The following is a 16,579-nucleotide window of genomic DNA, read 5'->3' as shown; positions in this document are numbered from 1 at the left end:
GGAGGTTGTGTGTTTCCAAGAATTTGTCCATTTCCTCCCCATTTTCAAGTTTACGAGCATAGAGACTTTTATAGTATTCAGAGATGACGTTTTGTATTTCTATGCTATCAGCTGTGATTTCTCCTTTTTCATTTCTGATTGAGCTTGTTTCTTTCTTTTCTATTTATGGTTCATCTAGAGAGAAGCCTGTCAATTTTGTTTATCTTTTCAAAAAACCAACTTTTTGTTTCATTAATCTTCTGCATAATTATTTTGTTACCGATTTCATTTAGTTCTGCTCATGTGTCTCCTGATCAAGTTGCACGCCCAATTGTAATGAGTGGTGGGAGGGGACGCTGCTCTAGTTCAGCCCACACGTTGAAAGCATTCAGTTGCCATGGGAACCAGGGGCTATGCTAATTCAATCCCAGTGCCCTGGCCTTCTCCAATATGGCAGTTCTCTCACGGGGTGGGGAATGGGGCACGTTCACAGACCCCTGCTCCTGTGTGACCCTCCAGACGCTCCCATTGGATATGGCTGCAAGGGCTCTCTCGCTACTGGAGGCTGGAACCACCACCTCTCCCCTACGTCTCCCTGCCCCACTTTCACGACTGGGGGACACCAGGTTCAGCCTGCCTGTCTGAGCCACCAGCAGATGATCCCACCAAATGCCTGTGAGCTGGAAGTTTGCAGACTGTTGCTGTCCCGTGGGCTTGGTTGGAAATGAGCCCCCCCCCCCCACTGAGAAACAGGCTTTTAAGCACATAGCACTCTAGCGGCTGCTATGTTGGAGGTAAGGGCTATGGTCTCCCTATACCGCTCCAGTGTCCAAGGGTGCACTGGGTCTTGCCTGCCTGTCTGAGCCACCAGCGGGCAATCTTGCCCAGTGCCACCATGGCAGCTCCACACTCTAAGGCAGGTTCAGCTGGGAATGCGTCCCTGTTAGCACAGAGCACTTTGGCGGTTGCTATGGGGGTTGGTGTGGCTACAAGCCGGCTGTGCCATAATTACTTTCTGGGATGCCAGGAATGGAGGAGGTGCAGAGAGGGAGGCATCCGGATGCAAGAATGCTGGCTTTCTGGTCCCTTGTGGCACTCCCTTGTGTGATGAGAGCCCTGTGTCCTGCTGATGGCTGGAGGCACCCAGCTAGGGGAGGGTGTCCCCTCTTACCCTTTCACTGGGCTCCGGGCCTCTCTGGATTTGTTCCTCGCTGCTAATCTCTCTTCTCTATCCTTCTCTCTCTCAGCTTCGTAGCTCCTCTCACTGGGTCCCTCCCTGGACTCCTCTGCTGACTGTCCTCCTGGTCCACATCTGAGCAGTAATTGTTCTCCCACTCTCCTCAGTCCAGCTGTCTACTCTTCTGCCAGGATGGTTCAACAAGCTGTGTCTCTAGTCAGCCATCTTGGCGGTTCCTCTTTTTTGAATTCTTGGCCCTATTTATCTCCCCCATTTCTCTTTTCCCTTCTTTTAGCCCCAAAAGGCAACTTGGCTAAGAAATTGAGTTCTAAGGAGAAGGGGAGTAATGCATGGAAGTGAACTGCTGAACCTCTGCCTTGTTTCTCTCTTGATTTATATGTTTAAAATACGTCTCTGGATTTTTTAAAAAGCAAATCTGGAAATGCTGTTGAGGATAGTCTTTGGCACTAGCACACTCTCTAAGGCAGCATTTGCAATGACTTCATCCCTTTAAAATGTGGCTCTTAGGATAGCACTCACACATGCCTTAGGTCGCCTGAAGGAAGCGTCCTCTGATATTCAATAAACAATACAAGCTTTCTCCATCCTCTCATCTCCAGACACTTCTTGGTCAGCACAGTGTTTATAAAAATGGGCTTCAAGAAGGGCTGAGTAGCTGGATTGTTGAAAGGAAAAAGACAATTGATATGTGTGTGAGTGCAGTTTTATTTTTTTTTTATTTTAGGAACAAGCATTAGCAAACTAGACAGCTGCATGGAGACACATACAGTTGCTCCTTAAATTTTGCAGTGTTATCAGAGTGTGTGAAGGTTAATTTGCCAGTTGTCATAAAGCATCCAAGCAATTCTGGGTGTCTGCTTAGATAACTTACTTTCCTATGTATTTCTGGTTTTTACAGTGCCATTTATGAAAGGAAAAAAAGAGTAAACAATTAAAAGGCAGAAATAATTTTGTGCAAATCTTATTACATCAGCCACAATTTTGTGAGAATGAGTTTCTACACATACTATTAAGAAGTACAGAATCTGGAGCCACAACGACTGTGTAATAAAGTAGAAATGGTGAAATAATTTGAAACTATAAATTATAATAAATACATGAAAATATTTATGTTTTAGAGCTTCAAACATCTTTGCTGTATGAAGATTAATTTTAAATAATGATTCTAAAGGGAAAGACAAAGGGCTCTGGTATATATTGAGTTACTGTTACATGCTTAGTATAGGACTTGGTGCTTTGCATATTTAAACTCATTAGAGTTCCAGAATAACCCTGTGAGGTAGGTACTATTATTCTCATTTTAAAGACTAATAGACTAAGGCTCAGAAAGGTCAAATATCTTGACCAGGATAACACAGCTGGGAAACAGCAGAGTTGGGATCCAAAGTGATACATGTCTGCCTGTATATGCCTTATTTTTTTTAATATTTTGACAGCATAGCTCATGTGTCATTATATAGCAATTCACCACATCATTATTTCATTTTTTTATCTAAAAAATTTCCAAAACAAATACAAGGTAAAATATTATACCTGTCAGGGCTCAAGTTCATGAACTGGCTAATGTCATTATATCTAGCAAATTAAACTGTGCCCTACTTGAAATTTTTGTCCCTAACTTTACTGATGTATTTAATGGCTTCTGTCTTCACTAATGGTTTCTTAGCATATCAAAAATGTCCCCACACCATCATAACCAGTCAGTAACCTTGAAACTAAAAAGGTAATGTTTCTCATGGGCTTTGAATTTGTGATATATGATTTTGTGTATATGTGTGCCTACTCTAAATATTTCTGCAAAGTGATTCTTTACTCCTTTTTTATATTCATAGGCTGTGCTGTCTAAATGGCACACAGAAAACCAGAGATGTATAGTAATTATCCTGGTTCGTTCCTTTAATAGCTGTGTGATTTGAATTACTTAACGTTATTGACCTCAGTTTCTTCCTCTATAAAATGGGGATGATTTTAGTACCTATTTCATAGGTTTTGACAATAATGGGTTAAGGGAGGCAAAGTCATTAGTACAGTAGTTAATAGGTAATAAATACTCCAAGTAAGCTATTAGTATTTATTTAGCTTCAGTTACTAGAAAGCAGTGTGCACATTTGTTAAAAACCTGGACTTTGGAGTCAGACAACATCAGTTTGAGGTATAGCTTTACCATTTAATATCTGTGAAACCTTGGTCATGTTATTTAACATCCCTAAGAGTCAATTTTTAAATGTAAGGTGGAACAATAGTAATATTTTCGTCACATAAAATATCCAGCATGTAGTGGATATTGAATAAGTGTTATTTTCACCTCATTTTTCCAAACATACAACCAGTCACATTTCCAAGTTCATTAAGTACCATTGCTGTGCTAACATTTAGTGAAGATAATGACCATATATTGAATTTTCAAACATTAGTTTCAGGAAATTCCAGCACAGACTTCATCTTCTAATGCTTTGACATATACTATGAATTTCCCATGAAGATCAAAGAACAAGTACACTGTTAACTCCAAGATATTTAAGACCAAAGGAGGGTGATAAAATTGTTAGATATATAATGATTAAAAATTGTAAACATGCTATTCATCAGCATAGAACTATTTGATATGGATAGAGCAAGATAAAAAGATTCCTAGGCCCTAGTCCTGCCTTTTTCATCATTTCACCACAAAAATTTGAGTGATTCCCTTAAACTCTGTGTGTGAGTTTTCTTTCTCACTGAATTGGGAAGATAAAATATGTCTTGCCTACGTCACAGGATTGTTGTGACGATCAAATGAAAGAAAGCATGGGAGAGCACTTGGTAAAGTATGAATGCGAAACAAGAGCATGGAGCCTTTGTTACTTGCTGGTACTTACAAGTGATTCTGGTTATTTATTTTTGTGGTATTCTGACCCTTTTTTGCTATTTAATCACAGTATAGCAACTCAGGTTTTTAAAATGCAGTATTCAAAGGAAGACACACTAAATAGAAGAACTTATCTTCGAGACATTTTAAGACAAAAACTTTGCTCTATTTGATGGATTTATGGATGTTGACTAGCTGGGCAGAGAGTTTGTATGAAAGGTCCTTATTCTTTGGATCTGAGTAGGGTTTTTAATTCCTCTCAAACCAGCTGTCCAGGATCATAGGCTATTATTTTCCCTTTAAATATATCACCTGTTCCAAAGGCACCAGTAGGATGACTAAGACATTTTAAAGCTCAGGGAAGCAATTCTCTTGTTCTTGGCTGAAACCAAAACATCATTTGTGTGAAAGGGACAAAAGCGAGAAATATTTCTGCTTCAGCTCAGATTAGGGCTTATATTGAGAAGGATCTCACAGGGTCTAGGGAAAAGATTATGAAACATATCCCCCTCAATAGCCAGGCAGCTGGGGATATATCCGGGAGACAACTATTTTCTATGATACTGTCTTCTTTTGAGGATAATAGGGTAGTATGGCCTGGTGGTAAAGACTTAGACAGACCTGGGCTCCAGTATTAGTTCTGACACTTACTAGGTATATGACCTTAGGCAAACTAATCCAAACTCTCTAAAGCCCTGGTTTCTTCATGTATAAAATGGAGGATAATATCAGCCTGAAAGGGGTGATTTGGTGACTATATAATTCACATGAATAACTTAGCTTCATGTCAGACACATACCAAGGGTTCAGAAAATCACAACTGATTTTAACTTCTCTTATTATCATCATCATTATCATCACTATTATTACATAGTTAGGAGGTTCTTAGTTTTGAATTTGGGTTTGTACCTGATTAATTGGCACAGAAACAAACATGTTATTAAATATGCCTTTTTCTGTTATCATATCTTATAGCATACACATTTCTTTGGGGTCCTTTTATAGGTGTTCCAACTCTGACCCTTACAAATCACCCTTTCTATTTCACTAAATTTTACTTATTTGGGACATGAAGTAATTCACCATGTCTAGGCACTGCCTGGAGTCAACTAGTAAGGGGTTGGATTAGACGACCTCTCGGCTTCCTTCCATCCCTGAAAATCTATGATTCTATGAGTCAGTGTTCAGGGGGAAAAAATGAAGGGCTGTTTAGTGATGAGTGACAGTTCTGTCCTAAAAGAACAAAGAACTTACTCACTGTGCCAGAAGCCATGTTGAAGATCACAGGATCATGAATTATAACTCTACTACCCTCTGGCAGGACAGGAAAGGAATCTCATAGACAAATTGCACTGGGAGAGAGATTATGGATTAAAGGCTCCAATATTCATGACTTCCAACTAGCCAGCACATAAGACCCTAACAAGTGCCAAAGGCCACCCCTGTATATTGAGAAAAATAATGGAAATATCCCCCAAAGAGAAGCAGGAGAATGAAATTGCAGCCAAGACAGTATTTCTGAATCTTTCTCCTTTTCTGGCAAGAGCTATGATAAAGAGCTCAAGAGACAATTGAAGCCATCATCTGTAAACTTGTGGCTTTTGAGAAAAAAACATAATGATGGAATTTAAATGCTACCCTGTCTTTTTCCATTTACCATCAACTGGGGGTTGCCCAGCAGGAGAAATGAGATCATTTCCCTCTGAGTGGCTAGCTGAGCTTGCCCACATTCATTCTTCTTCCCACGTCGTGTTTTAGCAGGCATCAACACGTCAGCAGCTTCTGAAATGTGCCAGATCTGGGGGGGGGGGGGCAGGGCATTGTCACTACTGCACTAAAGAACTCCCCACCTCTGCAGTGGATTCACACCAGCCACATTTTCTCTTGTTTGCTTGTCAAATGGTGGGAGGAGGTTAAAGAAGACCCTTTGGTTTTCTGCCTTGACACACTGCTTGACTAACCTTTTGGGACTAGTGCCCACCAGCCGGCCTTCCTGATGTCATCTGAAACACTCCATTTCTTCTCCGCACTGTTTTTAAACACCCCTTTTCTCCATTCTTTTTCTTAGGTGGCTGTGAGCCTGGAGAGGCTGGTGGTGATCTATGGAAGGGAGAGGAGGGAGTTGTCCACCATTCAAAAAACACAAGCACACTATGACATGAAGTTATTTATCATTGTGATACCAGAAATGCTACTCTAAACTTTTCAGCTTCTCAGACTTAATGAACAGTTGTCTCCTTTCTAAAGATGAAAAGCATTTTTATTGTTTTGTACAGGACACAAGTAATGTAGGAATACATTCTCATTGTGAAAATTCACTCGCTTAACTATCTAGAGTACAATGAGAGTCTCCCTTCACTTTCTTCCCCAGAAGGAACTGCTGCCAATTGTTCCAGACATAACCCTTCAGACCTTTTTATACTTAGTTATATACATATTTGCACATGAACTTTATGCTACAGATAACTCTTGGTTTTCCCATTAGAAGTTTATTTAATGTAACTGTTCTCTTCCCCCACTTTAGCTTACCCAGTTCTAGCAATGAACTATCCAGCTGAGTTCAGGCAAGGGTGAATGAGTGGTTGTACTAGTAGGCATGTGTTTGGATATCTATGTCAGGCTGCATTCCAAGACCAAAGACTATTGTTTCTGGATTATCCATTAAACATATTATCTACTTCTTTCTTTCCAGTAGTATACACTAAGCTGTTCTCTGTCTTTTGCATTTGAGGGTGAATAGAGAATCTGGAAACAGGTTCAAAGCACTGAGCCAATTAACTGGGGCAGTGTTCAGTAAAGGCAGGTTGAACATACTTTTTTTTTAGTTGTAAGGGTGCTTAGGGCCTTTCTGGGATTCAGAAGGAAGAGTGGTAGTGTTGAGTTTAGAATCCATGTTTCTTGATTCCTAGTTTATGTTCTTGCCACATGACCACTCTGACCCACTCAAATTAGTTTTCCCTTCATCAAAATATTAATAGGAAGGTGCTATGATCTGAATGTGTCCCCCCAAAATTTATGGGGTTTTTTGGGGGAGACACGGGCTTTCACTCTTGTCCAGGCTGGTCTCAAACTCCCAACCTCAAGTGATCCTCTTGCTTTGGCCTCCCAGAGTGCTAGGATTATAGGTGTGAGCCATTGTACCCTACACCCTGCCAATTTATGTTTTGAGACTCAATCCCCAATGCAATAGTGTTGGGAGGTAGGGCCTTTTGGAAGATATTTAGGTCATGAGTGCAGAGCCTTCATGAAAGGATTAATGCCTTTATAAAAGGACTTGTAGAGGGGGCTGGGTCTCCATTTTGCCCTTTCCATCCCTGACACCATGGGAAGACACAGCATTCCTCCCCTCTGGAGGATGCAGAAACAGGGTGCGATCTTGGAAGTGGAGACCAACTGTGCTCTCATCAGACACCAAACCTGCTGGTGCTTTGATCTTGAACTCCCAGGCTCCAGAACTGTGAGAAACAAATTTCTGTTCTTTATAAATTATCCAGTCAGTAGTATTTTATTATAGCAGCGCAAACAAATTAAGACAGAGGGCAAATGGAGGAAGATAAGGATATTGGAGACTTAAGGGGTATGGAAGCAGGCACCACCAAAGGAAAAGAAAGTGGCAGCAAAGAGTGGGAGGACAGCCAAGGGTCCCTAATCTCAGGTCCTTCAGCATTTCACATGGGGCCAGCCTTGCCAACTGGACCACATTCAGATTCTCACCTTACCATCTGAAGCAGTAACAGTTTGTCTAACCTACTCAACCATTCTGGCTGATGACTTTAAAATTTGTATCTCTTACCCCACATAGCTCTTGCCAGTCACTTATTTCTACTTGCTGGATATTTGAGGAGTTTATTTAATTGTCAACTCAAATCCAAAGTCATCATCTTCCCACCATCCAAATATACCCCCCCAAACAAACAAAACCAAAGAACTTGGCTCCTCTCAATAGCTAGGTTTGAAAACTAAGGGCTCTCGATGAGATTTCTTTTATTTATTCACCTCCCCCTTCCATATCTGGCCAGTCCCCAAGCCCTGTCAATTTTCCCCATGAAAAGTTTCCTTTATCTGGACTTATCCTCCATCCTCATTGCCATTGCTCTTGTCCTGGTCCATATGACCTGGATCACTGCCACATCCTCCTCACTGGGCTCCCTGTCTCTGTTCTCACTGCTCTCCAATCCAGCTCCACTTAATTCTTATCAGACACAGCTTCGTTAGACTCGCTTTTCCTTGTTGTTCTCCAACTCAAAAATCTTCAATGCTTCTCTATTTCTTGCCATATGTAATCTGCCATGTCAAGTGGAAGAGAGTGTCAGCTTACTCTGTGTTATTCTCAGTGGCAGAACTAGAGCCAATAGACAAAAGTTATAGGAAGGTTTACTTCAGCTGATCAAAGGAAATTCTGCTAAACAACAAAAGCTGTTGCACAATGAAGCAACTTGCTCAAGTACTGAACTTCCTGCCCCTGGGGAGATGTATAATCAGGAGCTGGGAACTACCTATCAAAAATGTTGTAAAAAGGATTCATACTTTTAGGAAGTATTAATAGAAAACCACTGATGACATTATAGATGATGGTAGCCAATCATTTTTGAACATTGGCTCCATGCCAGGTACTCTCCTTGTTTTCATATGTTAACTCATTTATTCTCATATCAGCCCTGTAGTATACACCCTTTTTATCCCAATTTTACTTTGGTGATTAAGCAGACTCTGGAGTAAGACCATGGTTTACATCTTGACTCTGCCACTTACTGGATAAATGATGTTAAGCAAAATTCATAATCTATTTTGACCTCAGTCTTCTCATCTTTACAATGGGGGAATAATAGTACCTGCTTTTTTGGGATGTTGTGAGGATTATAAGAAAACATATGTAAAGCGTTACTTGGCTCACAGTAAATATTCAATGGTCACTATTAATCTCATCTTCATTAGAGTATATATTCTTCTGGGGAAGTGGCCACATTTCTTCTATAACCCCCATCTCAGCTAGCTCAGACTGGCCATACAATCAATCTTCTTTCAATGCACTTTCAATGCACATTATAGCCAATGATATTGTAATGAATACTCCCTAAAGCTGCTCCATGACACTTAATGCCCGGTTTCATCACCAAGGATATACTCGTATTCATCATCTTTCTCAGTCAACTCAAGGTAAACACTCCCACCTCACTTTTTCATTCTGTGAAGTCCACTTTCATTTGTCTCTTTGAGCTAGTCAGTAGCTGATCATGATCATTTTTAAGGTACAGGATGCTTGTGCTCACTGATCATTAACCCCAGTTACTAAATAAATGAAAATGTCTTTCCTGACAACCTCGCCAAATTGTGAACCAGACTTCCATTATGCTGATATTCTGCCACACTGCAAACCTCCCTCCTTCCATAGTGAACCTCCTAAGTTCTGTTCACAGCTTATAGATCTCAAAACATTTCCTTAGTACAGCTTATCATTCACTTTGTTGGAGGAAGTTGCATGAAATAACCTGACAAAGAGAGAGCTGTCTATTGGGAAGCTCTTTTTTTTTTTTTTTAGAGCTCTTTGATATCATTCTCATTTTGGTTTGTAAGCTTTACATGAAAGGAGTGGGGAGGGGGAGATTTTCCTTTTCAGCATGAATAAATTGGTAGCTGTCCTAGAGAGCATGCTTCTGAAGCCAGGTGCCGCCACTTAGCTTAATGTTTCATAATGTGTCACCCAGAAAATTAGGAGTTGTTTGAATTGATTTCTTCCAAACAGCTGAGCTACAGCTTTTGTTCTATTGATGTTTGCCTCAATTCCTGAATGTGCTTTGCTTCCTGACAGAAAAAAAAAAAAAAAAAAAAAAGATCTCATGTCTCATAAAGAAATATCATTAACTCACAGTGCCTACTCTGTGATTAGAAGGTTTGAAGGTTTGGGGGTATGCTTTTTCATCCAATGAAAATACTCTTGATGGTTTCCACAATTTTGTCAGATCTTAACTCTCTTATGCCTCCTTTGAACATAATGTGCTTTTTCATTATTCTCATATCTGTAAAACCAGGTTACATTGAGTTTCAAAAATAAAGATTTATTTTTATATTCAATCATACACATATTGACTGTGCACTGAGGACTGAATTCTGATTTTTTTTTTTCCGCTCAAAATTTCTTCCTAAGGAGGCCAGATGAGTCAAGCTCACAAATGGTAAATTCCCACTAAGCAGGTTTTGTTAACCAAATAAATTGTGGTTTACTTCCCAACCTGATTCCAGTATAGCATTAACATCACCTAAAAGATAGAAAGCCCCCATCTTAATTCAAGCATCCTAGACATGCCTATCTTAACTGGAAACATTCTCCTGTCTGGACCTCCCAGAGTGCTCATACCTTTATCTTAAATTAAGTATTTTCTTTCTGGTCTTTTAGATAAAGCCTAACTCTCTCAGCCAATTGTCAGCTAAAGAATCTTTAAACCCACCTATAACCTGTAAGCACGCCCCACCCCTTCGAGATGCCCCACCTTTTGGGGCCAAATCAATGTATGCCTCTCATGTATTGTTTTATGACTTTACCTGTAACCCCTGTCTCTCTGAAATGTATAAAACCAGACTGTAACCGGCCACAGCCCACTTGCTCAAGACTTCTTGGGAGTGGATCTGGGCCATGGTCCTCAAATTTGGCTCAGAATAAACTTCTTTCAAATATTTCAGAGTTTGGATTTGTCCATCCACAGCACTTACTCTGTGTCTCAGTTAAGCCCTTTTGGAAATAGAAGCAGCACGGATATTGGGCCTGGCTCTTAGTGAATTTCTAATGTTTCTGGAGATTCAGGACAAATATTTACAAAACAATCCCAAAGCACCCTAGGTTCTAATATATGTGCTACATTGAATATATTAATAATCAAACACCTCCCCCCGTAATAATGATGGCCTCTAGGGGCTGCTCACTCTGCTGGTGAATGGAGTAACTGGAGTGAAGTGGGCTCCTTTCCTTTCCTGAGAGCACTGGGGCTACCCTGGGCAAGCTAAGCCATCTGCCTATCTGCCAGTGCTTGTTCACTTGCGAGTGGCTGAGAGGAGCCATAGGCATTCTCATCTAGGAACTGTACACCAACTTCCACTCCGTTTCCACCCCCACACACATACCCACTCCTATCTAGGCATTAGAGTTTATGAATGTGCATGTTTCTTCTATTATTTCCTTACCATGTTTGACCTTTCCTCAGTTGGAATGTTAGATTTAGGATTAGGTTTTGGGAAAGAAGTAAAGAGAAGTAAAATGGGCTTTTGCTCCTGTCCTCCCACATTTTGTTTTTTTTTTTCTTTTGGTTTGGTGTTTAGTTTTTTTTCAGGAAAAGGCAAGTTTTACTTCAAAGCAACCTCAAAAGGTAGCCATCATTAGCACCACAACTGCAAACTAGTAGAAAAGAATAAACACTTCTACACACATATTTGACAAGGATCAGCAGGAGTCATATCAATTTCTGTTATTCCTCCCACTCCTTGTTCAACATCCTTTTCTGTTTGAAGTTGAGAAGATAGGCTTGAAATCGCTCATCGTTTTTTTACTCAAACATGCACTAATTTCCGGAAAGGGGGCATCTGGTAGCAACTATTTTAGGAATCAGCTAAATTATTAAAATAAATGTCTTCATTCATATGACAGTTAATTTAGTGGCTTTTTAAATTTTTTTTCTCACATTTTTTAAACAGGCTACAGAAGTTTCTGGTGTTGAAAGTGATGTAGTAAAAGCCCTGCCTCCATTACTTAGGAGGCAGATACTTTCAATCGCCATTCCCAATAGCCAGTTGGAAGGATCTATCTGCTGTTTTGGGAAGCACTGGCTGAGTGGGGCATCTGTACTATGGGGCCAAGAAAGTGGGAATTCTGGGGTGCATATGTCAGTACTGGGTGCACTGTGCAAGGGTGTTTGTTTTCTTACCTTACTCCACGATACAGAGCTGCTATAGAGTCTCTGGATTGACTTCTCCCTTGTCCTGAAACCCTCTTGCAAGAATGTTATGTCATCACTGGTCCAGCCTGCTGATTTAAGCATTGCTGGGTCCTCTGGCCAAATGCCATTCAACGCCATATTAATCAATGTCAAATCCTCAACAGACAATGAGTCTTAGGGGATGTAAGGAAGAAATAACGATGAGGATTGATATGAATCAGCAAAGACTGTTTGGAAGAGAAGAGGAGGCTTTAAAGCATCAGTAGGATTTGGCTGGGCAGGGCAGTCTGCAAATCTGCAGGAATGGGTCAATGTGTTTGGTAATGTAAAAATCCATACGAATTGCTAGGATACTACAGAGACTTGGGGTTCCTGTCTTTGTTGATATTGAAGTCAAGCCAAAGAAACTTAAGACTTATGTGTTTTCCACAGCTGAATTTTAACTTATTGCTAATGAAGACTGTGTAGACAGAAGTGACAGTGTTTGAGATCAAGAGAATAATGTTCAGGGGCTCAGCTTAAGGTTGTGCAGGTTGCACCCTGCACAAAGGCTCTGGGTGCATGGGCAGAAGATGGGGAAATCCCACTGGCACAGGCACTTTCAGAATCTGTGCCTTTTTGTAATTGATCCTCTTAGAGGAAACTTTTTTTTTTTTTTCCAATTTGTCTACTTACAGGAAGTGCCATTTTGTAATTTGGCAGAAGGCACTGTATTTGCCAGTAGTGGCCCTGGCACTGCTATAGGCTTATAAAATATGGTCTTGGAAGAAATTCATCTTGCCTGCTATCTTTAGGCAGGAAAAACCATCAGTAATTTTCTTCCCTATTAAAATAAAATGTAAAAAAACTTTTCTGCAGAAGATCCTCTGGCTTTGTTAGACAACACATTTCAGCCTTTTAATATTTTTCTTCTATTTGTTTTGTTGGGACTAATAATATTAACTATAATAATTAAACTTACGTCATACTGGTGGAGAAATTAAAGCCAAAATCAAAACCAAGGAACATGCAACTAAAGTCAATTATGGTCTCAATAACTTATTTCATATTTAGTACTTGGACCTCTTATAGAAAGAAGGAAAATTCAAGTGGTACTACTTCTAGGAACTTGTCAGGTCATATGCTGTCAAATCTAAGCAATGGAATATTTATTGCTGTAATGAGATTCAGAAGATTCAATTTCTAGTCTTAACATTTATTAACTTTTGATTTTGGGTAACTCTCTCTATCTGTGCCTCAGTTGACTTGCCTATAAAATGACTTAGTTATTTCTAAAGCTTCTTCCAGTTCTAGAATTCTCTGCTTCTGTTTTATTATTATGCTAAATTCACTTGATGCCATAAAATAGAAGAGAAACAATATTCACCTGGTCTAACTATCTTTCAATACATAAAATAAATGCACCTCTGGATTTTTTGTTTGGTAGAGCAACCTTGAACAAAAGGAATTGTTTTATTTTGTCTTTAAATGTTTTCCTTTTGTAAAATAATTAGTTTCTCCCTGAAATAAACCCTTCTTCACCATTCATTTAAAAAAAAAAGGAATTCTGCTTTACCACTCTCTTACATCCTATAGCCTGGTCATGGATTTTTTTTAAGAGTTATATTTCTAGATAAAAGGTGGCCCCAAAAGAACAGCTTGGTTTATAGTCTAGTTGCTTACAAATCCCAGACATTCTGGAGATCTGAAGCTTTGATAACAATCAAAGGTGGAGGTGATGGGCCATTCCCCTTATCTTACCTGTAAAGCTCTCAATTATTGTTCCCTTGCCTTATTCAGGTAGCCTTTTCTCTGGTCAGTAGTATCATCACCATGGGTTTCCCCAGTGCAAGAGACCGTCAGCAATTCCCAGTCCTTTTTCAATAAAACCAAGGAAGAAAGAAATAGAAGAAAGGAAGGAAAGGAGGAAGAATAACTGTAAATCTTTGTCCCAGGTCTCTCCTTTCCTCCCCATAACTGCCCCTCAGATCTCACCTGAGGCTATAAAGAGCCATGTATTTCTACTGCTATTCTGAAGTTTGTTTTTAGCTGTACTTTTGATGGTACCATTAGTCAGTGGCGTTTGAACCATTCTGAATGAGCAATTCTTCAATTGATGCATTTTACATTTATTCCCTATTTTATAAATTATGTTATGGAAAAATGTGGTATTGGAGTTTTCTTATAATGAGGCATAATTGTACCATCTGGGGTAGGGTGTTAGTAAATGACTTGCTCAAGGTCAAGGAAGGTATGATTTGTCCAAAGAGAAGCCAGAAATAGAACCGAGGTCTGCTGACTTTCAGTTTAGTTTAGCATCCAACAAACCACACTCTCTTTTCTCTGCACATTTTAACTGCAGTGGTTTGCCATGGGCGTAGATATTAGATGGTCTACAAACCTAAGCAACCATCAAATGGTCAGAGGTAGTAAAATGAACTCTATGGGGAACAAAACATATTATGTCATTGTCAGTAACAAAATAAGACTATTGAGTTCACATTAGCAGCAGAGGTAATCTACTTTTACCCTTCCTCAGGCATCTTTTTTTTTTTAACAGAGAGCATGATTTTTTTGTTTGTTGCAGTCAAAAAATGTTTTAAATGTAGAAGTCATATTGTCTTTATATTTGTGCCTGCAATTGAGGTAATGAAGTATGGTGTTCATTTGTGAATGTTTTGAATGGCAACATCTCCTTGAAATTATTTTTGCTGGGAACTCAAATGAACATTCTTTCAAAATAGTCCTACTGTTGTCATTGGCAAATCTCTGAGACAGTATCTTGGGAGGGAAACAACATGCAGTTGGAAAGGAATATAAAATTCATAGGCTTGCAACCTGAATTATCCATTTCATATACCATGTTTTCATGTTAAAACCATCTCCAGATGGAAAGACAAGAGCTTAGAATCTTTAATTGTGAAAAACATCTGCTAATGTTAGACACTGGGAGGACATTACAATTTTATTATTAATATATCTTTTGTGTGCCTGTATCTTATTACCTGTCGGTTGAAAATGTGTCTCATTATTTTTATGTTAAGATATACTTGACTATTTTTAAAGTTTCCTTCAAAGTCTTTTGGAGGAAATAATGGATTTGTCTCTCACAGAATCATGACATATCGCTTGGTTATGGCTCAGGTCTCAAGTCTATTTAAGGATGCATGCATTTCTAAACCCTAAAATTACTGCATGACTCTTGATCAACTGTGAAGGTTTAAAAAATTGATTTAAATAACTAGCCTTTTGCTTCACCTTCTAATAATAAATCCACCTCTCTGGAGTAATCTCTACTAATGATAAAGAGAAGTTTTTCAGTTATAAAGGGTGTGGGGTAAAGTTCACTTGTTAGGAACATTGGCTATGTACAGAAAGATGAACTCTCTGAGAAGAACTAAATTCTAAAGTATTCAGTCTTTGCAAATGTTTAGAAATTTTCTTCCCCTCCTTTACAAAATGTTAATTCCTCAGGGAAAAAAATGGCTTTCTTCTAATGTCTGGAAATATGCCTTACTGGGATTTTGGGGGTGATTGCCTGGGTCAGGCTAAGACAACCTAGAGGCCAAACGCTGCTGTGAGTTTTTCTAATCCTGTGGAGGATCTCTGGGAAGAGAACATGGCTACATCCATTCAAAGTCAAGTAATGGGGACACACAAAGTGAGTGCAGTTTCATTTCAAAGTTAAATAGAGTGAGCTTTGGTTTTTTTCTAAATTAATTTTCCTAACCCAGAGTACATGAATCAAGTGAGACATGATGTTTCCACAACAGCCCTAGTATGTCAAAGACCATGAGACTGTTGTTTGTGCATGCTTCAGAGAAAATAGTATGTCTATAGTTCATATCAACACAGAAAACAACTTGTATTCTCAATAAGGTGCTTAGTTTTCTTCCTTGAAAATTGAATTCAGTAGATAAACTTCTTTCTTTCAAATTTTATTTTTGATGATTGGTATCTTGTGTTTCTAACACATTTCATCCCCAAATATTTTTGGTCTTCTAGTCACCACAATATTAGTTATGTAAAAAGAAAAAAGGTGCAAGTTTGGTCAAATACGCCAGTTTCAATAACTTCAGAAAGATTGACATAAGAAAGAGGTATTATGCTACTTGGAAATATTTCTCAATGCTGTACTCATTCAGGGCTGCTAGTTGATCAAAAGAAAATTTGTTGAGCTTAGCAAATAATAAATTATGCTTGTGTTTACTCTCATGATCCATGAACCAAATTTCAATAGCTCTATGATATTTAAAGAGTCCCTGATGAGAGAATATAATGACTAAGTTGAGAAGAAACATGCTAATCAGACAAGTACACTAGATTTTTAATTATCAATAGCTATTAGCTGGTGGTTGCTGATATTAGTTTGTATTGTGGATGTGTATGGGATATGAGATAATGTGAGTTCTTCTCTTTTAATTTTTTTTCTTATGGGTCAAAATTATACCTAGATTTCATTTATATATTTTCCTACTGCCTACTTTCTGTATCTTTAAATGCCCATCTTGGGTCTGAACTTCTTTCTTAGGTATTCTAACTCACCATGGCTATCAAAATCAACAAATGACCAATAAACACCTACTTGGGGCAGGCAGTTTGTCACTTTACATGCTTAGCTCATTTAATCTTCACAACAACCATGAACAG

The 16,579-nt window shown here is 39.1% G+C and overlaps 1 protein-coding gene across 1 annotated transcript in view; it reads right to left on the bottom strand.

Moving 5' to 3' along the window:
- LUZP4 (leucine zipper protein 4) overlaps positions 1-16,579 on the bottom strand; it is a 130,591-nt gene that overhangs the window by 55,984 nt on the left and 58,028 nt on the right. Inside the window, 1 exon segment of the mRNA XM_075999139.1 lies at positions 5,683-5,823. Coding sequence (XP_075855254.1) covers positions 5,683-5,823 — 141 coding nt within the window.

Source organism: Microcebus murinus, chromosome X (assembly GCF_040939455.1).
Source record: "Microcebus murinus isolate Inina chromosome X, M.murinus_Inina_mat1.0, whole genome shotgun sequence".
Taxonomy (NCBI): Eukaryota; Metazoa; Chordata; class Mammalia; order Primates; family Cheirogaleidae; genus Microcebus; species Microcebus murinus.
Note: the sequence above shows the minus strand (reverse complement) of the source record. Positions and strands in the feature narration are given on the sequence as shown.